General features: G+C 39.8%; 1 protein-coding gene across 15 annotated transcripts in view; it reads left to right on the top strand.

Moving 5' to 3' along the window:
- The first annotated feature begins 2,859 nt into the window (after positions 1–2,859).
- The window catches only part of LOC145353196 (adapter SH3BGRL-like), a 41,763-nt gene continuing 18,046 nt past the window's right edge, over positions 2,860–26,576 (top strand). For all 15 annotated transcript variants that reach the window (XM_080203706.1, XM_080203702.1, XM_080203701.1 and 12 more), the window contains exons 1-3: positions 2,860–3,048; positions 23,465–23,650; positions 24,700–24,780. In XM_080203706.1, coding sequence (XP_080059832.1) covers positions 2,902–3,048; positions 23,465–23,650; positions 24,700–24,780 — 414 coding nt within the window. In that variant the 5' untranslated portion in view covers positions 2,860–2,901. The remainder of the gene's footprint in view (positions 3,049–23,464; positions 23,651–24,699; positions 24,781–26,576) is intronic.

Below are 26,576 nucleotides of genomic sequence, written 5' to 3'. Positions count from 1 at the left end.
GATCACCTCTCAATCTTCTAAATTCCAATGAGTGGAGTGCCAACCATATCTTGTCACCTCCAGTCATGACTATTGCAATGCTTTCCTAGATGGCCTCCCACCTTAAACTTCAATATATCGAAAGCACTGCGATCTGTCTTCTAACTTACATCATGTCCAGTTCACCCATCACTCTTATATTTCAGAGGCACCCAATATGGCAAACATTTAGAACCATAGAAACCCTACAGTGCAGAAGGAGGCTATCTGGCCATCAAGTCTGCACTGACTCTCTGAAAGAACCCAGCTCCCCCTCCACCCTGTCCCTGCAACCCTACACATTTACCATGGTCAATTTACCTAACCTACACATCTTTGGACATTAAAGGGCAATGTAGCATGGCCAATCCACCTAACCTGTACATCCTCAGACTGTGAGAGGAAACCAGAGCACCTGGAGGAAACCCATGCAGATACGGGCAGAATGTGTAAATTCCACACAGTCACCCAAGGCCGGAATTGAAACTGGGTCCCTGGCACTGTGAGGCAGCAGTGCTAATCACTGTGCCACATAAAAATCTCATCCATGTATTTAAAAATATCCCTCCATGACAAACACTTCTTTAACTGTAACCTCCTCCAGCTCCACAACCTGATGAGGTGTTGTCCCTCCTCCAATTCTGGCTTCTTGCATAACCCTGATATCCAGCATTATTCCATTAATGGCTGTGCCTTTAGCTGCCGAGCCCTTAATCTGTGCAATACTCTCTTCAAAAACCTCTTCTTCCCTCCCTCTCCTCCTGCAGTATGTTCATTTAAAACCTATTTAATTAACCAAGCTTTTGGTCAACTGTCACAATATTTCTTTGATGTGGCTTGATTCAGGTCTTATAGAATAGCACCATAGATTCTGTTTTGTCTGGAACGTTTTGGACAGTTTTACCACTCCAAAGGCACTACATAAATGTAAGTTATTATTGTACATGCTCACATGCTTTCTTCAGTTTTAGTTAACTTGATATTTTGTTTTGTTTGTCTACAGTGCTCTTTGAAAACTTGAAGTGGTTGTCCATATATTCTGCACATTTTACATTTTAAAAATATTGTTGAACAATGACGGCACATTACTAAGGTATATGTGACACTTGTCTTTATCAATCAAGATGTGGGTATGCCGGCGTTGGACTGGCGTAAACACAGTAAAAAGTCTGACAACACCAGGTTTTAGTTGGACTAAAACCTGGTGTTGTCAGACTTTTTACTTTATCAATCAAGGCATAGATTACGAAATCAGGGAAGTCATTTTGGAGTTGCATAGAATTTTGGTAAGGCCACAGCTAGAGTACAGTGTGCAGTTCTGGTCACCACATTATATATAGGAAGGATGCGATTGCACTGGAGGGGGTGCAGAGGAGATTCACCAGGATGTTGCCTGGAATGGAACATTTAGTTATGAAGAGAGGCTGGGTAGGCTTGGGTTGTTTTGGTTGGTTAAAGTCCAGCCAATTTATTTGATAGTAATCTCACAAGCTTTTGGGGTTTGCCCCTTCATCGGGTGACAAATTTCACCTGACGAAGGGGCAAACCCAGAAAGCTTGTGAGTTTATTATCAAATAAATTGGTTGGACTTTAACCTGGTGTTGTGAAACTTCTTATTGTGTTTACCCCAGTCCAACGCCAGCATTTCCACATCTTGTTTTGGTTGGAACAGAGAAGACTGAGGGGTGACTTGATCGAGATGTACAAGATTGTGAGGGGCATGACAGTGGATAAGGAGTTAAAGAGTCAGTCACAAGAAGATATAGGTTTAAGGTAAGGTGCAGGAGGTTTGGGGGGATGTGAGGAAAAGCATTTTTACCCAGAGAGTGGTGACAGTCTGGAATGCATTGCCTCACATCCTTTAAAAAGTACATGGATGAGCACTTGGCTACAGGCCAGGTGCTGGTAAATGGGATTCGATGGGAGATCAGGTGTTTCTAAAGATGGTGCACTCGATGGGCTGAAGGACCTTTTCTGTACTGTATGATTCTATGTGGCCTTTTCGCTTTCCACGTCAGTTTATATCCGACTCACACCTCGGCCAATTTCCTGGTCAACTAGTTGCCTACTGTGAAATTACTTTTTTTCATTCTTTGTTTGTAGTCTGGGTATTTAACACTGGTGGGTTTTTTTATATATATATTGACTTGAGGGAGGCACAGCACTGCTGCCTCATGGTGTCAAGGACCCGAGTTCCATTCCCAACTTGAGTCACAGTACATGTGGAGTTTGCACATTCTCCTCATGTCTGTGTGGGTTTCCACCCATAGTCCGAAAGATGTTCTGGTTAGGTGCATTGGCCACGCTAAATTCTCCCTCGGTGTACCCGAACAGGTGCCGCAGTGTGGCAACTAGGGGATTTTCACAGTAACTTCATTGCAGTGTTAATGTAAGCCTACTTGTGACAGTAATGAATAGAACTTTTTTTCAAAAAATCTGCCCGTTCCTACCGAAGCCCCGTATACGAGGTGGAAAGAGAATTGTGGCTGCTAACTTTCCTATGGATCAGGTAAATGCATCGTTGAGTACCGTTGTGGTTTAGTTTGTTTTTGTTAAGGAAGCAGGGACGAAAGGCGGGCATTTAAAATGATTAAAGTCAATGTTTAACTTCTCCAAAACTTGTGCTCACTGCACCTCTGCAGTTGCTGTCCGACAATCTCATTGGCTTGTCCCGTTCACTTGCCATATAGGGAGGGTGCAGCGCTATGTCCCCCCCCTGCCCCCTGCTGGGGGGGGGGTAGGTAATGATTGACGGACCGACTGGCCACTTACCAAGCCTTTGACCGTTGGTACCTCCCCGCCCTAGCATCTCCCGGCCAATCAAGGCGCTCCGGGGGGGCGGGAGCTGGCTGCATTGCGCTGGAGCTGCCTTTCCCCCGGTGCATGGGTGGGAACCTTAGCAGGTTGGAGTCGGTGTTGATATCTTTGCCTTGTCGCCTTGTTGGCTTCTCTTTCTTTTGGGGGGAATCGTCGCTGAGAGAAATCATGGTTATCAAGGTCTTTATTGCAAGCCAGTCCGGTTCCACCGCGGTAAGTCAGCCTTATTTTAAGTTACCTCCTCCTCCTTCTCCTCCTCCATTCAGCGTTTCTTTTTATATCCAAAGCACAGCTGATAACACATACCAGATCCAGAGTAGCAATCAGTCAAACACAGATACTTCCCCACACAGATACTGCACACAGAATTTTCCAGAACTTCAACTTATATCTTTACTTTTTTTTTCCAGTAAAAAAAAATCAAATGATTGTACATTGGATTAGTAATTGTTGTGGTTTAGAAAGCATTTGGCCAAAATGTTGTGTGATTTCTAAAAGAAATTAGATAAAGCTCTTGGGACTAAAGGGGGAAGGAGGGATCAGGATATTGAATTCAATTATCAGTCATAATCAAAATGGATGGTTGAGTAGGCTCGAAGGGCTGAATGGCCTCATGCTTCCTGTTTCACTCATTTTAGCTGTCTGTTGTGGCAGTGCCAGAACTGCATTTTAGTATCGTACAGATTACAAGTTTTGGGTTTCCACCATGGTTAAGACAATGCACTGTACTGAGCTGTACAGAATTGAAAGGTATCGAGTTCAGTCACTGATCACTAATTTTGGTTGACCGCAGCAAAATTGAGTGTTAGTATTTAGAAAAGGTCTTCAGTACTCCAGACCTGGGGAAGAGAAACTCCTTTATTTAGTGTTCCTGGTGTAGATTGCTACCTAGTGGTCCATATTGGCAGCAAAACTGTATAAATGTGGCCCTAGCTGCATGCTACTCTAGTCTCTGCAGAGTTAATTGATCTCAAACTGGTGGGGGAAGTGGAGGGGGAAGTGATAACCCTGACTCAGACAGGGAAACACCAGCCAGGGTTTCTGCACCTGACCATAATCTGGTAACTTGTTCTGAAAATGTGCATGTGTTTCTAAAAGCTAAATGAGGATTGGCACTGCTGCTGTTTTGGTAAATTGGTCTGGCAATTTTCATTTGTTGCATAAATCAAGAATGGCAAAATCCTGCGTAGTGACCATCAGTAAAGCTGATCAGAGTCAATGGTTTCTGAAAAGCAGGGGAAAGACTAAGAGGAGGCACAAACAGTCTGAATTTTAAGTTAAATTTCAGTATTTTTAAAATATTTTTATTAAGCTTTAATAATTAATGGAGTAAAGAGCAGAATCCTTAAGTACAGAACAAAAGACAATTCTCCTTTTGATTATGCTTCTTGGATTCATCTATAAGAAAAACGGTGCTCCTAAATTGTATGGATTTGTACTTTTTAACAATGAAATTGTCAGAAATGACACCTAGCCTTAAACATCCATCATAATCTGGTTACTTCATTTTGTTTTCTAGTGCTGTGTTGATGGGACAATGCAATCCAGTTTTCGTATTTGATGGACATTTTGTTCACTCCTTGCATGTCCTCCCTGTAAACAATGACAATTTCAATCCATCTGAGCTAGGAGGGGAAATATCAGCTTGAGTTTGCACTATTGATCACAATTTAAACAATCGCTGTAAAAGTGCCCATAGGTGGGGTTGCATATATATAATTTGTCCATTAACACATCACCTCCAATCCTCCATGGTATTCCCAGGGCAGCATGGTGGCACAGTGGTTAGCACTGCTGCCTCACAGCGCCAGGGACTGGGTTTGATTCCTGGCTTGGGTCATTGCCTGAGTGCGTTTGCCCCTTGTCAGCGTGGGTTTCCTATGGGTGCCCTGGTTTCCCCCCACAGTCCAAAAGACATGCTGGTTAGGTGCGTTGGCTGTGTTAAATTCTGTGCACCCAAACAGGTGCCAGTGTGTGGAAACCAGGGGATTTTCACAGTAACTTCATTGCTGTGTTAATGTAAGCTTACTTGTGACACCAATAACTACACTTAAAACATGAGAGACAGAACTTAAGAATGTTACTATATTTGTTACGTTGACCAACGCTAAGAAAAAATTCTCAACCTGTACAACTCATCACACTAGGAAGCACTTTTTACCACAATTTTTTTTCACTTGCATCTGTCCTAGAATTATGCATCTGCACACACAATGTCTTTTATGCTCCTTTAGTCAAATACAAGGAAGTGTGGCACCACAAGCAGTTTAATCCTCAAAAAATAACTTGTAATTTATACAGTGCATTAAAACATTCCAAGGCACTTCATGGGATAGATCTCGAGCAAAATTTGACACTGCCATAAAAAGAGATATTGGGGCAAGGACTTGTTTTAAAGAGGTTGTAGCAGATAGTGAGAGAAAGAGAGTTGCAAATCTTAAGATCTAATCCGTTAAATGCATGGCCCCCAGTGGTAGTGAAAATAGATATAAGAAACCAGAATTGGAGGAATGCTGAAATCTTGGAGGATTGTACGGCTGGAACAGGTTAGAGATTGAGAGTGGGGAGGCCATGCAGGTATGAAATTGAGGCTGCAAATTTTTTAATTATTCCTGGACTTTTGCACTAGGGGTAAACTATGAATTTGTAGAAAGTAAAGTAAAGACATATTTATTTATTTTGTACCTTTCATAATCATAGGACATCCCAAAGTGCTTTACAAACAATCTAAGTACTTTTTAAAGTGTAGTTGCTGTTGTAACAATGAAATGTGGCAACCAATTAGCACACTGCAAATTCCATCAAACTATAACATAATAATGACCAGCTAGTCAGATTTTGTGATGTTGATTGAGGAATAAAATTATACCCATGCCTGAAGTTTGTTTTACTAGTTGATTTTACAACTGACAGTCATTTAAACTTTAATCCTTGTGTTTAAATCTATTTTGGGAAGGAAGCAGGAAGGGTAAAATGCTCTGATATTTTGCATCCCCATTTTCAAACATAATAAAATCTCGATGACGTTTGTATGCAAATGACAAGATCTAGTTTATGCTTTCAACTTATGTTTTTTATGTAATTTATGTACTACATTTGTTAATGGGGTTTTGTTAATTGCAACAGTATAGTAATCTTTTTCCCCTCAAAGGAAATCTACTGTAATCATTGCCGGTCTTGCTGCAAGTCTGTTTGAAAATGGGCCCAATGGCCTGACTTTTTATCTATTTTGTGACGTTCCATTGCTAAGGCATGACTACTGCAGGGCATTGGTCTGCTTACACATTTAAAAGTACATCCTCTGGCTTTCCTATTTTGATTTGATTTTTCACTCTTGAGACCCATTCTTTCTTGGATAAAGATAGCCTGAATAAAAATATTCACAGGTAGTTATGGCTCAGAGGGATGGTTCACAGCCATCTGTTTAAAGATGACAAGTCTCCTTCAGTAATTGCAGAGCTTTTTAATGGTGCCAATATTACAAACATGGAGCTTGGAGGAGGAAGAGAAATGCAACTAAACAGTCTTTTTTTCCTTTGGTTGTTGGTTTGTAGTTTTCAGTGTAACTTGTTGTGGTGTCTTGTTATGGTACTCAGAGGCACCAGGCAAAAGCTCAGTTGTTTCAAAATTTAGTTATGATGAGATTTTGAAATATTTCTGTCAATGGGTTTGGTGTTCAATGCATCACATGTTCTATGTAGCATGGTCATATAGATTAGAAAGTCTTAGGCTTGATTCATTGCTAAATTAGCTGATTTCAGGGGCAGGATGCTAAAATTGATCTTGGTACTCTGAGCCAAGAGCAGAAAAATGATCTGCCAGGGTCTCTGCACCTGATTCCTCTGCTGCAAAGTGCTCACGTTTAAGTTCAGTGAAAACAGGATCGGGTTTAGCTTTGTAAGTCTGCCATATGGATAACGTTGCTGTTATCAGTTTTACTGTTACAACAGTTAATGAGAGGTGGAAGTGAATTGGAACGTGTGGGTTATTGACTATGGAATAGGTGGGTTATTGACTAAGAAACTTGGAACCAGTGAGCCAGAGTCAGAGAATGCATAAAATAAAAACAGTGTTGGAAAAAGTCAACAGCTCTGGCAAGATCTCTGGAGGATGAAAGAACTAACGTTAGTGAAGCCATGTTAACATCTAAAGAAGATTCCTAATGGACTCACGTTATTAATCCTTTCTCTTTCCCACAGAAGCCGCCTAACCTGCTTGAGTATTTTTTCCAACACTTTCTATTTATATTTCAAATTTCCAGCACCTATGATATTTCACCTTTAGGTCAAAGAATGCAGTAGATCGCTTGAAGAAAAGGTTCAGGGCTGTGGTGAGATTTTTAAATAAGGGTTCTGAGCGTGAAATTTTTCGGGAGTGGGGAAGTAGTAAAGCTTAGCATGGATCCTGGCAGTGGGAGTGCATGATCTGAGCCTGGGTTTCACAGTTTTGGATCAATTGCATTTTGTAAAGAAAAGATAAAATGAGGCCAATTTTAAAAAAAATCAATCTTTCAGGGATGAAGGCACAGATTGGGGTTTTTTGGTAGAAGGAGGATTGGGTTGGTGAGTTAGCTGGCATTATAGAAATATAAAACTCATGCAAATACCCATTAACAGCAAAGTAGGCTATCTGGCCGCTTGAGCCTGCTTTACCATTCAGTAATAGCGTGGGATGACCTGATTGTAACCTCAGCTCCATAGTCTTACCTACTCCCGATTACCTTTCACTCCTTTGCTTACCACAGATCTATTTAGCTCTGCCTCAAAAATGTTTCTAGTGTCTGCTTCCACAACCTTTTGAGGAAGAGAGCTCCAAATTCTCACTATTGTAAGAGGGGAAAAAAACCCATCTGTCTTAAATGGGCAACCTCTTATTTATAAACTGGGATCCCTAGTTCTAAGTTCTCCCACAAAAGGAAACATCCTCTCCATATCCACCTCATGCTCTCCTTTATGCTTCAGTAAAGGCCCGTGCTACTTTTCTAAACTCCATCAGATATAAGCCTAGCCTGTCCAATGTTTCCTCATGAGCCCATTTTAGTTATTAGTTTAGTAAACCTCTGAACTGTTTCCAATGCATTTACATCCTTTAAAAAAGGTCTGTACACAGTACTTCAGATATGATATTCACCAATGCCCTGTATAACTGAACTGTAACCCCTCTTTCATATTTCATTCCTCTCGCAATAAATTATAACTTTCTATTAGCTTTCCTAATTAATTATTGAAACAGTACTTACACTGTTGAGTACCAGTCCTAAGTTTCTGCAGTGAATTTAACTGGCAAATTATGTACAAATGTAGCAGTTCCTGAAACTTGGGTGAGGTTAAGGACAAGCAGCTGTTTTTGACAGGCTTGTGGTGAAGTGCTGCCAATCATCCAGCAACATGTGGCTATTCGCAGTTCAAGATGCATCTCCAAGTTACTGAATGATTTACACATTATTAATGTGCAAGTTAAACTCATCCTTACTTTGACAGCAAATTCTGGCCCATTGTCTTGTAATGCCAAGGTTCTATTCTTCAGGTAGACATTAAAAAGCTGTCAAGAGCAAAAGATAGCCTAAAGTAATGTGATCAAATGGGCAGCGTTCATTCATCTGTGCCTTCATCGATTAAAAAATATCCTACTAATCGGCCTCCCAACCAACCTTTACAAACTTCAATTAATCCAAACTCTGAGTTCAGATGTGCACTCTTATTACTGCTGTCCTGGCAATCTTGGCCCTTTCTGTTCAAGTTATTAATGTCTTAGCATAGTTTGATTTACATGTCTCTTGTCACAAGCACTTGAGCCTGACTCAGTTGTATAATATTAGAAAGTTATTAGTTTCCAAATAAAGAGAGTGCATTGCTGTTCGCAACACTGCATTTATTCCCAGAGCAGGCTTTAAGACATGCCTAAAGAATCAGCAATTTGGCAAAGTAGCCGGGCGCTCTGCCACTCATGGATATTTTCCCTGTGTCTATTAGTTAAGATAGAGGAAAGCTCACTCTCAGCCCAAAGAGGTCATTTGCTATTTAATAGCAACACATTACAGTATCAGTTCTGTCTGCATTTTTCATTCATGTCTGTAGAGAATCAAATGTACAATTTTAAAACAAATGTCACCAATGAAGATGAACCAGTTACTGGCCATGCATTGCAGCTTTTTGATAAATTTTCCAATAAACAGTAGAAGTAATACTAATGTATGTATAGCCTGTATAGAATCAATAAAGAAAGAAAAATGGAATAAATGGCCATTTCTCAGTTCCCAACTATTGATTGGTAGCACTCTTGTTTTTGAGTTGGAAAAAGTGCAATCAAGCACTAGAACTTCAGCATGCAATCTACTTTAACATGAGTGGCAATTTTAGAAGCAGCATCCTTTGGTTTAATTTTAGTGAAATTCTGGTGCTTTTAGATTTGATGACGATGAAACTGACACGGATGATTCAACACAATATCACCAAAGAAATGCACCAATCATTTATCTCCATGAATAAAATTGCAGCTACCTTTGCCGACATAGTGATTACTGAGTTTCTGAAAATTCATCATGCGTGAACTATTTTGAGATACTTTTAAGAAATGTGAAAAGGTGCTATATAAATGTAAGTCTTTCTTATTCAAGTAGCAATGTTCTTGTGAATATTGAGGATGCATTTCATTTTCATGCAAAGTTTGAGCTTTAATTTGGCTTTATTATTATTGGTCAGGGAGATGGTGATATTGTCACTCGAGTGGTAATCCAGATGACCCAGGTTTGATTCTCACCATGGCAGATGGTGAAATTTGAGTTCCAACAAAATCTGAAATTAGAAGTTGATTGTAATTAACACTTTTTTTTGTGAAAACCTATCTGGTTCCCTAATGCCCTTTAGGGATTTGCCATCCTTACCTGTTCTGGTTCCAGATTGGCCAAACAATAAGAGAGGGCATGGGAAATGAATGTCAGCACCCACATCTCATGAATGTTTTTTTAAAAAAGGCCATTCTTGCACTTCCATACAGAGCGAAATAAATGGTGCAACACCATCGAGTCCAGCGTGTCTTGAGAACAGTGAAAACCAAAAGTCAAACGGAAAGCAAGGGATTGAAGTAGTGAAATCATTCTTCACAAATGGGCACAAAAATATGGCAAAATAAATATGCTGGGGCATTGAATGCAAGAGTTACATTGCTTTAGTTAACATGGTGGAGTTGGTAATATTGAGAGTGTGTCTGTTGGTATTATACGTGTGACCAATTTGTTGGAAGAACAGAAATGTATTTCTTGAATCTTTCTTGGCAGTTGGTGCAATCACAGTTTAATTACCTGGAACCATTCCATTTTCATATTTTAAACTTAATTGGTTTGGCTTTTAGCTTTGTTTATACTGACTTAATAGTGGGACAGTATAGCTTGACGTTAATTCCCAAGTCTGATTTTTGTAAGTGTTGAAATACTAGAAGGTTTATATTCCTGATCCTAATTCACTTACACACAGACTCAATAACTAAGGACAAGTTCTCTTCATATGTTTATCTATTCTGAGATAAATGGTGTCATCAGTACTTTTTGCTTCTTCAGAAATATTAAATATGTTAATATATTTGACTGATTTATGAAAGGAATAGAGATTATCAGTGAAAGTTGAGGGGAAAAGTATCAGTGAAAACATTCCTTACAAATAGAGGATCAGCCCCTTTGCGGATCTATAGCAGCACTCAAAACAGTCACCAATGGCCGACATAAATTATGCATTTCTCTTCTCCATTCCACATTTATTGTTCTCACAGTGCTTTAATTTGGACAGAAGAACTTCTTAGTGTTTTACTTGTTACCAATCCAATAAGGTTAATGTTTTAGTTCTTGCAAATTGTTTTAAGAGCAATTTAAACAGGAGTTTTCTTTTTAATTATAATGCAGATATATTTACCACACTATGTATTATGCTGAAAAGAATAGAATGACTTTTCCAGCACTCAAAGGGACAAAGCAGACTAACTATATTCTAACATGAAGTTTCTGCACAAAATCTGCCTTTGCCTCTTGCACAATCTTTCTGTATTTTCATTTCCTACAATAATCCAACTAAGCTGAAGGCATACAGAAACAATTGCTCATTTTTCCCTTGACATTGTGCTCTTTGGTCTGAACATCGATTGCTACAACCTCAGATGTTCTCTGTCCTCTATCTCCTTGGAAACATGTAATTGGATGCATGGGATGAAGTTCATCTTCAACTGGGAGGAAATGAAGAAAGATGACTTTTGTGTAGACTTTTTGTCACAGCAATTAAAAGAAAATGTATTTATTCATACAAGGGATGTGGGCGTCACTGGCTAGACCAGCATTTATTGCCAATCCCTAATTGCTTTGAGCATGTGGTGGGTGGTGAGCTGACTTCTTAAACCACTGCAGTCCAATTATGTCCTTTAAACCCAAAGTACATTTCAGCTCTCTTCCAATTGTGAATAACTTATTTGGCTTGGAGAGTGATTTAGAATTTGGAATCTGATTACACACGGAGTGTTTGAGGCAAAGAATAGAGAGATCATTGAAGGGAACACTAGATGAGGGAGAAAGGAATAGAAGGACCCGCAACTAGGGTTACATGAAGTAAGGTGGAAGGAGGCTTGTGTGGAGCATACATATTGGCACAAACCTATTGTCATAAATGACATGTTTTTGTGTATGTAAATTCTGTTCAGATGTCTTAGTCAAGTACTCCAGCTTTATTTTGTGGGCTCCAACATGCCATAATAATCAAACTGATGAAGTAACTGATGAAGAATTCAAGCATTTTCCAGGATGTGAGGTACAGTATTGCTCTGCATACTGTGCTTCACTGGGGCAGCACGATGGCACAGTGGTTAGCACTGCTGTCCCAATGCGCCAGAAACCTGGATTTGATTCCCAGCTTGGGTGACTCTGTGTGTTACATGTTCTCCCTGTGTCTTTGTGGGTTTCCTCCCAGTTCTCCACTTTCTTCCCACAGTCCAAAGATGTGTGGCTTTGACTGGCTATGCTAAATTGTCCCTTATTATCGGGGGTTAGCAGGGTAAATAAGTAGGGTTATTGGATAAGGTCTGAGATTGTGATCAGTGTAAACTCAATGGCCATGGCATCTTCTTGCACTGTTGGGTTTCTGTGATTCTCTTATTTCTGGGGCAAAGTGTAAAGGCAGATACAGTACAGCTTTACCATGCCTGTAATGGTATTGATACTGGTGAGAGAAATCAGAACCTAGCTGCACTCTGATTCTACCTCAATCTATTGATATAAGCTGAATTGCCATGAAGGAGCTCCCTGCCTGTTAGGGGAAGTTCAAGCTGTCGCAGGTACTAGTTTTATCACCCTCTGTGCCCCCAACTCCCCTTCCTACTCCAGTTTAATGCCATTTCTTCTTTTTTTGTTTGGCTAAACTACAGACCGTTGGACACGGGGTGAACGAACATGGGCCTCACTGTCTAGTATGGAAACACAGATTGTAAATCCTTGTGCCGCTCTTGCACCCCTGGAGGAACAGGCGTTCACTGAATCATTGATCCACATACTTTGCTTGAAGAGGGAAAATGTAGAGAGCAAGCAGGAGGCTCGGATTGGAGTAGGAAGCTTTTGGAAAAAGACACTAACATAATGATTCTGTGTTGTAACATGCATTGGTTCTGCTAGAAAACTTCATCCTGCAATAACAGTCATGAAAAACCTTCCAATGTTGCTTTATAAATATATTTTGTTGAGCTTCTCCCTCCATTCTGTTAGCTCTGTTGCAATTCTGGCACCTGATTTCCAAATGATGACATCACCCCAATGTTTACTTATTTCCAGGGACAGCATGCAAATATGAACACACTCTAGGGAGCATTGTAACCTTAACTACCAAAAGTGAGAATGCCAGCCATCAAAATGTAAACAATGCTAACAGGGCAGAAAGATCTCCTAACTGCTTGGAGTTTGTACATAACAAGAACAGCAAATACAGAAATCTGACAGTGTTTATGAATCCACATGCTGATTCCTAAATCCCAAAGAACCAAGCTCCAAAATGCCAGTTGGTTTCAGTTTCATTCTAATCTGAAATCAGAAGACTGTGGATTTAACATGAACTCCATCACTGAAAGATAGACATGCATTTGTAAACCATCTTTAATGAGCTCAATGTCCCGACGAATTTTACAGCGAATCAAATAGTTGGAGTGTAGTTTATACTGTAATGCAGGAAACCCAGCCAACAATTTTCACAATTTATTGGTTTCACTAGGGACAGTTATCTTTCCACTGTGCCTCCTGATAGATCCTTTCAGGATTGTTATGGCAGTCAGATTTGTCAGTATATTGCCAGCCATATTATGGCCTGCTCCCAAACACTCTTTCCGTTATATCGATGACTATCAGTGCCATTTCATGCTTGCGTTTGGCTCTGGAAAAATTTCTACCCCTCTCACCTCCACATTGTCCATCTCTGACACTTCCCTTCCTTGACCTCTATGTCTCCATTTCTGGTTATCGTCTTGCCACCGATCTTCATTACAAGCTCACCGATTTCCACAGATACCTTGACTACAGTTTCTCACACCCTACTTCCCATTCTCCCAGTTCCTCCGCCACCGTCTGTTCTGATGATGCCACCTTTGACGTGTTTGCTTATGTCTCCTTGTTCCTTACTCAGTCTGCAACCCACTTACTCAGTCTGCAGGCATGACCCCAACCTTCCTGTTGCTTGCCATTTCAATTCAGCTTCCTGTGAAGCCTAACAGAAACAGGAGGAGCAGCAACTCATCTTCATGAGTCCAATCCTTTTACTTGTGTGTGTTAGGGAGGGCACACTTGCATTTGTTTGTCACTTAGGGGCCAAGGAGCAAATTTCTGAAAGATAAGGTTTGGCACCATGTTAACCATGGTTTTCAAAATAAGGTTGAGATAGGAAGAATCAAAAACAACTTGCTAATTAAAAATAAAGCATGCCAAAGCAATAAATAGTTTATAAAGAGTAATTAATCAAGATCACCATTAGCGAGAGAGGAGGACAAAATCTGTTTGGCTCACTCCCAGTCTTCCAGCTCACTCACTCACCCATTCTCTGAGTGGATGTGATTTTGTGTTGGTGTGTGGGAATGAGAGTGAATGGGAACCTTCATGAGTGAGTGAGCCAGACACACACACACTCTGTGGTCACTCACTCAGTTTCTCCCACACCTATATTTTCACATGTTTTTGTAAGCTCTTTCATTCGCACTGGTGCTCACTTGCACATCTGCCCACAGCCCCCAGGCAGTGAGTCCCTTCACATTCATGCACTGCCACATCCAGCCTCTCATGGCCTGGTAGCAGCTTCCTATCCTGCCCAGCCAGCTCAGCAGCCAGTGCTTCTCTCTTACTCCACAACCACCCCCCCCATCCTCCCCAAGGTTGTTGCTCTTCCAATTGCAGATAGCTTCTTCCCTACAATTGGTGCTGTTAAGCTCATGAGTGTGCCTATCTGCAGCAGATGCGGGGAGAAGAACAGCCTATAATTGGAGGAGGAGTTTCATTCAAAATCCTCCACTCCTCCTCTAACCAACATTTGGAAATTGCTGACAAGAGCCGTTGGGCCACGTGCTCTATTCTATTCTCCCTCAGATGCTTGTTTGATCTCCCTTTTTAAATGCATCCAAAATATTCACTTCAATGACTCCATGGTAGCAAGGTAGAAACATCCATTGTGTTTTAGCTTTGACGATGCTCTGTGAATTTCAGTTTGCCAGATATTGCCAGTCTGTTTTAGACCTTTTGTCATACTTCAAACATGGAGTTTTGAAGTTGTGCCCCAGAGGGGTGGCACAGTGGTTAGCACTGCTGCCTCATAGCGCCAGGGACCTGAGTTTGATTCCCAGCTTGGGTCACTGTCTGTGCAGAGTCTTCATGTTCTACCCGGACGCTCCAATTTCCTGGTTGGATGCATTGACCATGCTAAGTTCTCCCTCCATGTATCAGAACAGGCACCAGTGTGGCGATTAGTGGATTTTCACAGAAACTTTGTTGCATTAATGTAAGCCTACTTGTGACACCAATCAGTAAACTTAGATGAAGAGTATAGTGGTTTATAGACGTGATATATAGTTTTATGGCTCTTAAATTGGAATGCCAATAAATGTTTTGCAGTGTCCAGTACTTCCTGTGTTACAGGAAAAATTTATGGCAGATGGACATGCAAGTACAATATCAGTTTGTTCTTTGCAAATTTGTGTCTCTTTCTGGCCCTGCTATACCCACTTCCTGAAAATGTGGCTTCCTGTCAGTTTTAATTGCCTTGTTTTTATTGTATATTGAACTATATAAGGTAAAAGTTCTTTCAGTCTACATAGCCACGTGATCCTCAACAATGCTGTTCCCTCTGCCTTTGGTGCTTAATGACCTGTTTTACTAACAGGTCTCTTGCTGCAAGTCATCTGAAGGATTAGAATGATGTCTCTAACTAGCAGTGGAAACTTGCCATTTATAATTTGTAAAATATGTTGGTGCTAGAAGTTCAGGAAATACCTTTTCTATCACTAAAACCACCATTTTGCCTATTTTGTTAGATAAATTACCAGTCGCGCTCTGTGGGAAACCAACAACTTGTATGTTAATGAATTCTCTGCTCTTCTTTCAATAATACCATTTCCACATGAACACGGTAGGCAAGATCTTTGTCATCTGAAAAATGCCACCTTTGACAATGCAGCACTTCGTCAGTGCAGTGTGGAAATGTCTACTTAGGTTATGTACTCAGACTTAATGTGGGGTTTGAAGTCACAATCTTCTGACTTGGGGGTGAAAAACAACTACTGAGTTGAACTGATAGCTCCACGATATTTCAATGGAGAGTACTTTTGAATTAAGTGTAACTGGTTGTCCTGTCTCATTAATTTAAAAAAAGCACTGATCCCAAAGTTTTAATTGTTGAAACATTAGTGACCATTTATTACTATGTAGCATTGATAGTTATATTCCTTGTCAAAAAAATCAGTTACCAGTTTTGATGACTCTTTTTATACGTGTTAGTTCGTTGCGTTAACATTTTAAAACTTGAACATAGGCTTAAAGATTGACATAAACAAATACCTCAACTGATTTAGTTTGAAGAGCTTGTGTGCCTTTTTGAGTCCAGAGCAGTTATGGGCAGTCCTGCACATCATTATCCCTCACACCAAGCTGCCTTTATCTTGTGATGAGAACTGTGATTTTTAAAGAGTTAGCCTTGTACACCTGCCTGGCTGTGTTTACTTGATGGAGCTTGGTAAAACCCAAGGGGAAGTTCACCTTTCACTGCAGTGGTTTTGAGATCTGCCCTGTGGAAGTTGATGTCATTGGAATGGTTTTTGTGTAGTAGTAGTTAGTATCTGTAGCCTTTGTATGACAAGGGGAGCTAGTCTGTTTACAGTCCAGACCAATTTAGAGTGAAAAATCATTAATTATCCATTATATTTTATTTCATTATATGAAACCTCCAAATTTGTGTGGGTCTTTGTTACAGTGTATTCACCAACTATAGATCAGTGATAGTCTTGACAGTGCAAAAGGGGGACACAATGTAAATGTTTTAAAGCTTGTGAAAAACTTCAGTAATTCTTTGCTGATGTAATATGTTTAAGTATTCTATTTGAAGTTGAGGCTGATGAGTTAGAATGCCGTATCTCCTCGTACAGTAGCTCATGTTTCACTACGGGGGTGGGGAGGAGATATGGTGTCAGCGATGGTTCATAACAGATTCTTCTACTATGGGTGTGTTGCATTTTGATAAGGAGAGGAGCTGACTTGCATTCCTGTGTCACAGATACAGCTGGTAAGTTGCTGAATGGCACAGCAAATTAAAGTCGGATCCCATTTGTAGATTCTTTTTTCACAACTGTGATCGTGATTTAACTGAATTTTCCTGGAACTTACTTATGGGGAAAATATATGAATAGTGAAAAGTTTGACTGAGTTATGAATGTAAGCAATCTAGTATTACCATGTGCGGCTGGCTTCGTTCCAAGGGCATGTAATTAATTTTTTGCATGACCTTTTGAATCCAGTAAATCCATATTACCAGTATAATAAAGTGCCAAGTTAATTGGTCCAACACTGCTGGTTTAGTGCAGGCTCAGTGATTGAATTTGCAGGATTTATGCATAATGTAAATGGAAGAGGATGAAATATACAAGTTAAATCTTTGACTGTTTTGAGAATGTGTCAAGGTGGGGTGAGTTATCTTGCTGCCACTGTTTGTCAGTGGTGAAGGTGGTGGATGGGGTGCCGATCAAGCGGGCTGTTTTGTCCTTATGCCTTTGTGATATCAGCAAATTTAGCAACCCTATGTTGAGTCCCTTTACACAAGTAGATTGTAAATATTTGAGATTGCAACACTGATCCCTAAGGCACTCATTACATCTTGTTAACCTGAAAAGTGACCCATTCATCTCTATATATGTTCTCTGCTTCCTGTTCTTCTATCCATACCAATACTATACCACCTACATATGAGTTCTTATTTTGTGTATTGATCTTTTGATGTGGCATCTTATCAAATGCCATTTGGAAATCCAAGTAGACTGCATTTACAAGTTCCCCTTTATCCCATGTTGCTTGCTACTACTTCAAAGGACTTGCAAACATGATTTACCTTTCACAGTCATATTGACTTTGCCTGAATACATTAAGATTGATTAGATATCTTACTGTAACCTCCTTAATACATCATAGCAATTTCTCTGTGACATATGTTAGGATAACTAGTTTGTTGTTTCCTGCTCCAAGTCCCCCTTTTCTTGAGTACAGGAGTCACATTTGCTGCTTTGCAATATGGTTTCCAGAACTTTGGGAATTTTCGATAATTACTGCCAATGCATCTACTATCTTCATTACTATTTTTAAGATTTGAGGATGAAGTCTGTCAAGTTCTGGGGTCTTGCTGGACTTTAGGTTTTTTCAGGACCCTTTCCCTTGTGATTTGAAATGTCTTAAGCTCCTCTCACTCTTTCACCATTTCATTTACAAGTATTTCTGGGGTACTATTTTTGTTTTCTACAATACTTCCATTATTTCCCAGAGTCACACTCTCTAGAAGACCAAAACGCAATTATTTCTCTTTTTGTTTGTAAATACTTGTAGAATCTCTTGCCATCTGCTCTTGTTTCTTGTTTAATTTCTCTCTTTATAAGAGAAAGCTGTGTATATTTTTAATCATTCTTTGCTGGTTTTTAAATTCTGTCCAATCTTCTGACTTACCACTAATATTTGCAGAAGAGTGTACTTTTTCTTTCAATTTGGCACACTCTTTAACACCCCTAGTTAGCCATAGATTATTCATCCTTAGAGTTATCTTCTCACTGGAATATAATTTTACTGAGTTACTGCTGATGTAACCCTTAACCTAATTTTCCCAGTTCGCTTCAGCCAGCTCTTTCTTCATACCCACTAGTCTTGGGCCCATTCTTCTCTCCCTCAGGCTGAATGTGAAATTCATTTGTGATCACTGCTATCTTGGGTCCCCTTTAAAATGATGTCATTAATTAATCCTGTCTCATTGCATAGGACCAATACCCATTGTGACAAAGAACAGTTTTGAACAAAAAGGGTGGCATCATGCTGGAGTTGCTGGAAGTGACGAAACCATGAAACACGCCTTCCCCGAACACTCCTTTCAGGTGAAGCAACATTTCACTTATACCTCCTTCAATTGGGTCTGTTGTATTCACTGCTCCCAAAGTGGTGGCTTCTGCATTAGGGAGACTAACTGCAGACTTGGTGACCGCTTTGTGGGACAACTTCACTCGGCCTGCAAGCATGATCCCAACCTTTCAGTCGCCTTTGATTTCAACATCACATCTTATTGTCATGCCCACCTGTCTGTCCTTGGCCTGCTGTAATGTACAGTGAAGCCCAACATCAACTGGAGGAGCAACACCCCATTTTATGATTAGGCACATTACAGCTTTTGAGTCTCAATATTCAGTTCAAGAATGTTCTCCTCCATCTCAACCTTTTTTTTATATAAAAATCCAAAACATTTTTGTCTCATAGACCTTTATAGCTCAGAATGAGGCCATTTAACCCATTTTGCCTATGCTGGTCAATAAAGATCTGACTACACTAATTCCATTTTCCAATGCTTGACCCATATCGCTGGAGGCAACATTAAGGAATATCTAAATACTTCTTAAGTGTTAGGAGCATTTCTGACTCAACCACCCTTTCAAACAGTGAGTTCCAGTATCCCACAATCATCTGGGTGGAAAGGTTTCTCCTCTGGCCTTCTACCTCTTACCTTAAATCTATGTCCCTCAGTTACTGACCCCTCCAGTAATGGAAAATGTATGTCTCTCATAATCTTATACACCTCTATCGGGACCCTCAGCTATTGCTGATCCAAGGAAAACAGTACTCAGCTGTGGCCTAACTAGTGTCTTGTACAGTTCAAGCATGACCTCTCTGCTATTGCATTGTCCCAGTGGAAAAACGTCCACCTCTTCCCACTGGGTCATTTGTCACTTGCTTTTAGGTTTTGCTTTCATTGAGCACTGACCTTCTGTTCTCCTATTAACACATTCTGCTAACTTGTGTTTGTACAGAAATCAGCACCTTCTATAACTCTTCACACTGCCATTAATCCTCTGTCTTGTGCCCCACACATTAATGTTGCCATCACTCTATCCCTGACCTCAGCTGCTCCACCCCCTCTTATACAGTATACAATTTATCCCTTTTCTTTAGTGCTGAAGAAGTCATATGGACTTGAAACATAAACTGTTACCCTCCACAAATACTGCCAGACCTGCTGAGGTTTTCCAGCATATTCTGATCTTACATCTTGATCTTTAGAGCTAAGGTCATCTCTCACTATTGTACTGTCATCTTTAATTAAAAGAGTTACTGTTATCTGTGGTTTTACAGACGCTTCAATTCAGTGGACTCTGTAGTCTCTTGAGGCTTGATTCTGCAACTATATTACTTGTTAACTACTTACTTCTAGTGAGTATTATGGGCAAATTTATTGTGGTGCAATTACCAGAGAGGGTTCTTAACAAAGAATTGTTTTACAGTGCCTTTCACATCTGTCAGTAACCTCTCCCAGGTGAATCGTGAGTAATAAATTAATTATACATGTGCTGAACATTGTCTGGGCAAATACAGCAAGTCATTTTGCACACAGCAAGATTGTACAACAGCATTGAGACCAATGACTAGATCACTTTTTCTGGTGGTGGTGTTGATTAAGAGAAAAATATCAACTAGACCATGGTTAGAGCTTGGTGCTTCTCTTTGGATAGTGCGTGGGAGCTTTTAGTCATCTCATGTCAAACAAAGGAGAAAACTAGTCTACAGTATCTTCAAATATTGACAGCAGTTTCTGTGCAGTATCAGTTTATACCTTGCATCCACAACTTCCAGGTGAGAATACAATCAACTGAACCATGCCAACACTAGAGAATTATAGACTTAAATCATCATTTTTAGCTCCAACATAAATATTAACCAACATTGCTGACTGCATTTTATTCTCCATTAAAAAATGCAAATTGTGCAAAGCTCTGGTTGAATATTATTCTCCGTTGTAAAAAAAAATGATAATTGCACAAAGAACATCTCAAACCAATGGTGAAAATCCTAATCTTTGCGAACAGAAATTTTGCATATTTTAGTCAATCTAAACAAGTGGTACTAATTATAAATCTCAGAACCCGATCCCCAAAACATTCGTAAAACTTAATTCAATCCTTATTGTCTAAACTGAATTTGATTTGTTATTTGCTGTTAAACTATGACCTTGTGATTACACAAAGTAAGCCCACTCATAGAGTGGGGCATGGATAAGGTGAACAGTTGGAAGCTTTTTCCCAGGGCATAAATGTCAGTTATAAAGGGCACAAGTTGAAGGTTAAGGGGGAAGATTCCATAGAGATGTGCAGGCAAAGTTTTTTTACACAGAGGGTGATGGGGGCCTGGAATGCACTGCCAAGTGAGTTGGTTGAGGCAGACATATTAGTGACATTCAAGACTTATCTGGATAGATACATGAACAGGTGGGGAATAAAAGGATACAGGCGGTTGGTCTACATAGGACAAATTGATCAGTGCAGGCTTGGTGGGCCGAAGGGCCTGTTCCTGTGGCTGCACTGTTCTTTGTTCGAATTTCACAACACTATTTATTTAAAGCTTTTTGAGAAGGTATGTTAATAACTGTTGTATTAAAACTTACAGTTTACAGTTTCCAAAAAGGATGAAGTCATTAAAGATTTCCTGTTTGCGCCCCTTTGGTCCCTTTCCTAAACTATATAATGGAGGCTAAAATTATTGTTGGTCAGAGATTGCTGACTTGTTCATTGCTTATCTGAGCTTCATCACATTTTCTCTTCCGTGGTTCTTCCTTTTGGAGAAGGTTTTATCCCTTGTGTCAAGACCATTTCTGCTCATATAAGCAATTTTGGAATTCTTATACTTATAGCAGTTTTTATAGACTTGATGGGCGTGATCTTGTGGGCCATTCATGCCATACTTATGCTGTAGCAAGATTGGAGAGTTTGGTGGCCAGCCAAATTCCCACTCACTGCAGCAGGCTGGGAAGATCCGCCAGTGTGAATGGTGATAAGATTCAGGCCCATATATCTGATCTGTATTCTATTTCATTATGTTCTTCATTCTGTAAATTCCTCCTCTCCAAGATTTTTAAAAATTCAGTTGCCATCCTCTCTTTATTACTCAGGTTGCTACCATGCGAAATTTCTGGTAGTGTTTTCATTGATCTTCAGTGTATCCATTCATTCCAAAAATTGGAAATCAGTTAGAATCCTCACCACCTGATCAAGATACCGTGAGCCGTTTATCCCAGTTCAGATTTTGTGAACGGGTGTAATGCTGTTTTGATTAGAATCATTTTGAAGTTCAATAATTGGAGTAGAAATTATTCTGAAATTGGATATTTAAGGTTAGCTGCAGAGGTGTGGGGATCTACGTAAAATATTGCAGATAATAGGCATTCAAGAAACAAATGCCATTGGTGCTAATGCAATCTGTTGGCAGAAGGTATGGAAATTTAATTTTAATGTGATTTACATATATAGAAATATTATGCACATAAGGAGGTTACTCACTCCATCATGCTTAAGACAGCTGCAAATGAGCTATCCAGCTAATCCCACTTTCCAGCTCTTGGTCCAAATTTAACCCTAGCACCCTGAGTACCAAGGAAACACAACACCCAAGGCAGTGAGGACACCTATGGGGAAAAACTAAGCCCCCTCACAGCACTGCTCCTGGGTCCAGAGGAGCAGAAGTGCTCCCCCTCAACTCACCATGCCACCTCAAAGTTTATTGTTCTCTCTGAATTTGATCAGACACCTTAACAGTTGTTTGATCTCAGAGTGCTCCCCAGTTGGCTGGAAGTCAACCTGTTAATTAGGTGTGACTTCCAGGTGGCGGTGATGTCCCAAAATAAATCTGCTGTGCAAAATCAAAACTCCACAGCATGTTTAAAAAAAAAACCCTGGAAAACTGCATGACCATTGCCCATGTCTTTACTCCTCCCCCACATCTTCATCCCTACCCCCAGTAGTACTCATCAAACCTCCTCATCAATATTGGGGCCTTGCTGTAAAATTAGATATCTGACAAATTGTTATTCAGATTACATTAAATTACAGACTGTTATTAAGTTGAGCAAGTGATTTTGGGTAATTTGAAATATATATCTACTATTCTGTAGCTGATGTCTCATTCACCATCATTATGTACAGTGTAGTTAAATTCTTAAATGGGCTATTGGAAGTGTCCACTGTGCTGAAAGCATGCACATGAGATGTAAATATATTGTGTGTTTTTTTTTGTGTGTGTTTTAGGAGAATAAGTTCAGCGTGTTTTCTACAGGTAGTCAGTATGTTTGGAAGAAATGGGCTCATGCCAGGGAAGTAGGACGTTTGCTCATTTCAGCCTTGCAAGTGGTTATGTTGAGTAGAATTAATGGAGTTTGGTTTACTTAATTCCCCCGGGGTTTCACGTTAAAGTGATCGACAGACTCATGTGATGTTGTGGTTAAAGTCCTGGATCTGTAGAAAAAGAAACAGGCTTTTGCGGAAAGGAATGGGAGTTTGGCCGTTTTAATTTAAGTTAGGAGAATTTTGCAGGCTTCTGAAAGCTCTATATCTCTCTGAAAAATCCAGAATTATCTACACTTGATATAGCAAGCATATTTGTGATCACTAACTATATTTGAAGGGGGCTTTAAGCCTGTAAGAAGAATGTCATTTATTTGATAATTTAGAGATTAGAATTGTTTCTTTTGATGTTTAAAGATTATTCAACTGTTAAGAGTTAAAGTGCTTCATTTTGTTAGAGTTATACTTAAACTGTTATGAACAAAGCTTGTTTTGATTTTTAAAAATCCCTAAATTGTAAGTTGAATTGCTCCTGGAGTAAAGCATCCTTTCCTCTCATTTATGCCAAAATGGAAAAATTGTTAGGATCTAGTCCGGCTTCGTAATATAACTTGGGGTTCTGGTTCGGAACCCTAACACCACCCAGTAATAAACCGATCGTTTATGTGATAAGTACTTATGGAGATTACTAAGTAAAATGATAATAGGGCTGTGTCACCTGTTCCTCCTCTGCTTTTATATTTGACTTATTTCCACATGCAGAACTCAACTGTGATCTTGTTCACAGATCAAGAAGAAACAACAAGATGTTCTGGGCTTCTTAGAAGCCAACAAAATTGAGTTTAAAGAAATGGACATAGCAGCCAATGAAGACAACAGAAAGTGGATGCGGGAAAATGTTCCTGGAGAAAAGCGCCCACAAAATGGCATTCCTCTCCCTCCACAAATCTTCAATGATGAACTGTATTGTGGGGTAAGTTTTTTTTTACTTTTGCTGCAAATCTTAATTTATACTATTCCACCCTGATCCTTTATAAGTGCAACAAGATTCTCCAGCCTTCCAGCCATATGTTTCTGTGTTGGAAGGTGTAATGCTATCCTCTGACAGTGGGATTCTCTGGTGCTGCCGCTGTCAATATGATTTGCCATTAAAGACACCCCATGCTGCTGGGAAACCAGCAGGTAGGTGTGTACTGCCAGCGGGACCAGAGAATCTAGCTGCGTGAACAGCTGGAGAATTCCGTCCATGATTGCATTGCTGCTAGTAATTATCCCTGGGCCAGAGGAAGCAGTACTTTTTCCCTAGTCATAAATGATGAAGTGTGAGCCTATTATGTTGCGTAACATATCTCTCTGATTCTTTCTAACTCCAAATGAGAATGGTATGGCTGATTCTTGTTATAATTGTAGTAATGTTATGACTTTATCATTACTGCATGCCATCTCAGCATTTTTGTGATACTATACTGCTACTGTATTTTGCTGGATAACTTCATCCAGTTAGTATAAGACTACCATTAAACCGTTGGCGTTGAAACCTGCTTGGTTACCAGAAATGAAAGCTATGTCTCTGACATCATGCAACTTTTACTAAAAAGCACCTTGAGTAATGGAACCATGTCATTTCGAGCATACTTCCTGCCTCCAACAGCAAACATAATGTTAAAATTTACTCCAGGAGATCACCTCTCAAAACTCTAAATCTAGATCTACTTTGCAAAGATATACAAATTTTGGGTTATTTGCTGTTATTAGGAAATGTTCTTAACACTTATTTTAAATATGGATTCATCAGATTAGATGTTCATATTTTTTCTTCAGAGCAACAAAAGATTAAGATCTTAAAAAATGAACAACATTGTGATATTCTGGTTTCCCAATTGTAACTTCACCTCAGACTCTTGCATCATATTTTATTGTAGTCTTTTACTGACATTTCCAATGTTATCTTAAAAACCTTCTTGTTAATGCAATGCAAATACATTCTGGATTTTTAAGTCGCTAATCTTCTTGACACTGTAGGACTTCGAGGCTTTTTTCAATGCCAAGGAAGATAATGGAGTTTATGCATTTCTTGGTCTGGCACCACCTCCTGGTTCAAAGGTATGCCCTTCGTTTCACCTGTGTACAATTTGGGACTTACAAATCAAGGTTCTATTGTCCATCTGATAACACCATAAATTTGCTTTATCTAAAGATGAGTATATAACTTCTTAGTGAAAAATATTTTTTACTGAAATATTTAAACTACCTTTCCTTTCCTTTCCTTAATATTCTTGGGAGAATATTAGGTTAGTTCATCTTGCAGCCCTGAGGCTTGAAGTTAAAACAGAACAGACTGATGAGACAAAATTTTAGTCTTTGCCAGCTCCAAGCGTGCTACTGTGAATTTTTAGTTTGAGTATTCCTCTAAGTTCTTAGTGTGTTCAAGTCTGGAACATCTTTAGTTTGCATCTCTGGGCATTATCTGGTGGTCTCACTTCAGGCACAGGGCTGGCATCTTTTGCTTGCTCTCTAGATGTGAAAAATGCTAGAAAGTCTACACTTATTAATGGTTAGTTGGTGGTGTTGGGCCTTTTACTAGAATTAATGTGTGATGCACAGTTACTCCCCCAATTGTGTTAAGTAGGAATTTCTAAGATCTTGATGTAACTAAAGGTGCAATTGATGTACAGGTTAGGTTGGTGTGGTTACCTGGAAGGGAGCCTGGATGTGATGGTGTTCCCAGAGCTCATATTCTTATGGTAAAAGTGGGCTTTATAAATTGCTGCGTTGTCTCATCTTAAGTTGCAGCTGCAGTATGCTGATGGTAGAGGGAGAGGTGGATATTGAATATGATGGTAGGTTCACCAATCAAATTAGCTTTTCTACCCTGCGTTGTGCTAAATGCTGAGAGTGTTATTGAATCATCATCCAGTCGGCTGAATGGTGAGCATTCCATCACAGTTGTGACTTAGGCCTTGTAAACTGTGGTTAAACCTTGCAGGGTCAGGAAGCAAAGTAGCCAATTTCTGCCTTGTCCTTGTAGCTATTGTTAATGTGACTGGTCCAATTCACTTCTAGTTATTGGTGCCCTCAAGTTATTGATGGTGTTTACTCAGCAATGTTGATACCATTAATAGTCAAATGGGTGTGACCATTTTTGGTGATCATTGTCTGGCACTTACTGTGGAGCAAGAGAGGTCAAGTGGAGACATGTTAAGGGTGTGGTGATATGAGGGTTGAGGTGGGAAGCTATGCAATTGGACAACACATGGGTGGCACGGTAGCACAGTGGTTAGCACTGCTGCTTCACAGCTCCAGGACCCAGGTCCAATTCCTGGCTCGGGTCACTGTCTGTGTGGAGTTTGCACACTCTCTTTGTGTCTGTGTGGGTTTCCTCCAGGTGCTTTGGTTTCTTCCCACAGTCCAAAGATGTGCGGTTTAGGTCAATTGGTCATGCTAAAAATTGCCATTAGTGTCCTGAGATGCGTAGGTTGGAGGGATTAGTAGGTTAATATGTAAGCAAATGGGGTAGGGCCTATGTGGGATTGTAGTCGGTACAGACTCAATGGGTCAAGTGGCCTCTCTGCACTGTGGGATTTCTATGATTCTAAACAATTTAGAATGTAACTTTTGAGAGAAAACATTGCTTTAATATATACTTAAAAGTGGTAATACTGTAGTTTGATTAATACAGCTGAAAATTATATTTAAAATAGTGTTTTTTAAGGGAGTGTCTGATCCATCCATAAGTAAATGAATCTTTTAAAAGAAGAATGATTTGCTAATTATATTGTTGTACAGAAGTCAGGTTCTTAGTATATTGAAAAGAAATTCAAAAGCTTTGATGCTCTTCTGCCCAAAAGAACTACTTAGTTTGAAGACACCTTCTAAAACATGCAAGTCGATGTAATTAG

This window comes from Carcharhinus amblyrhynchos, chromosome 15, assembly GCF_965287045.1.
Source record: "Carcharhinus amblyrhynchos chromosome 15, sCarAmb.v2.hapA, whole genome shotgun sequence".
NCBI classification, from domain to species: Eukaryota; Metazoa; Chordata; class Chondrichthyes; order Carcharhiniformes; family Carcharhinidae; genus Carcharhinus; species Carcharhinus amblyrhynchos.
Note: the sequence above shows the minus strand (reverse complement) of the source record. Positions and strands in the feature narration are given on the sequence as shown.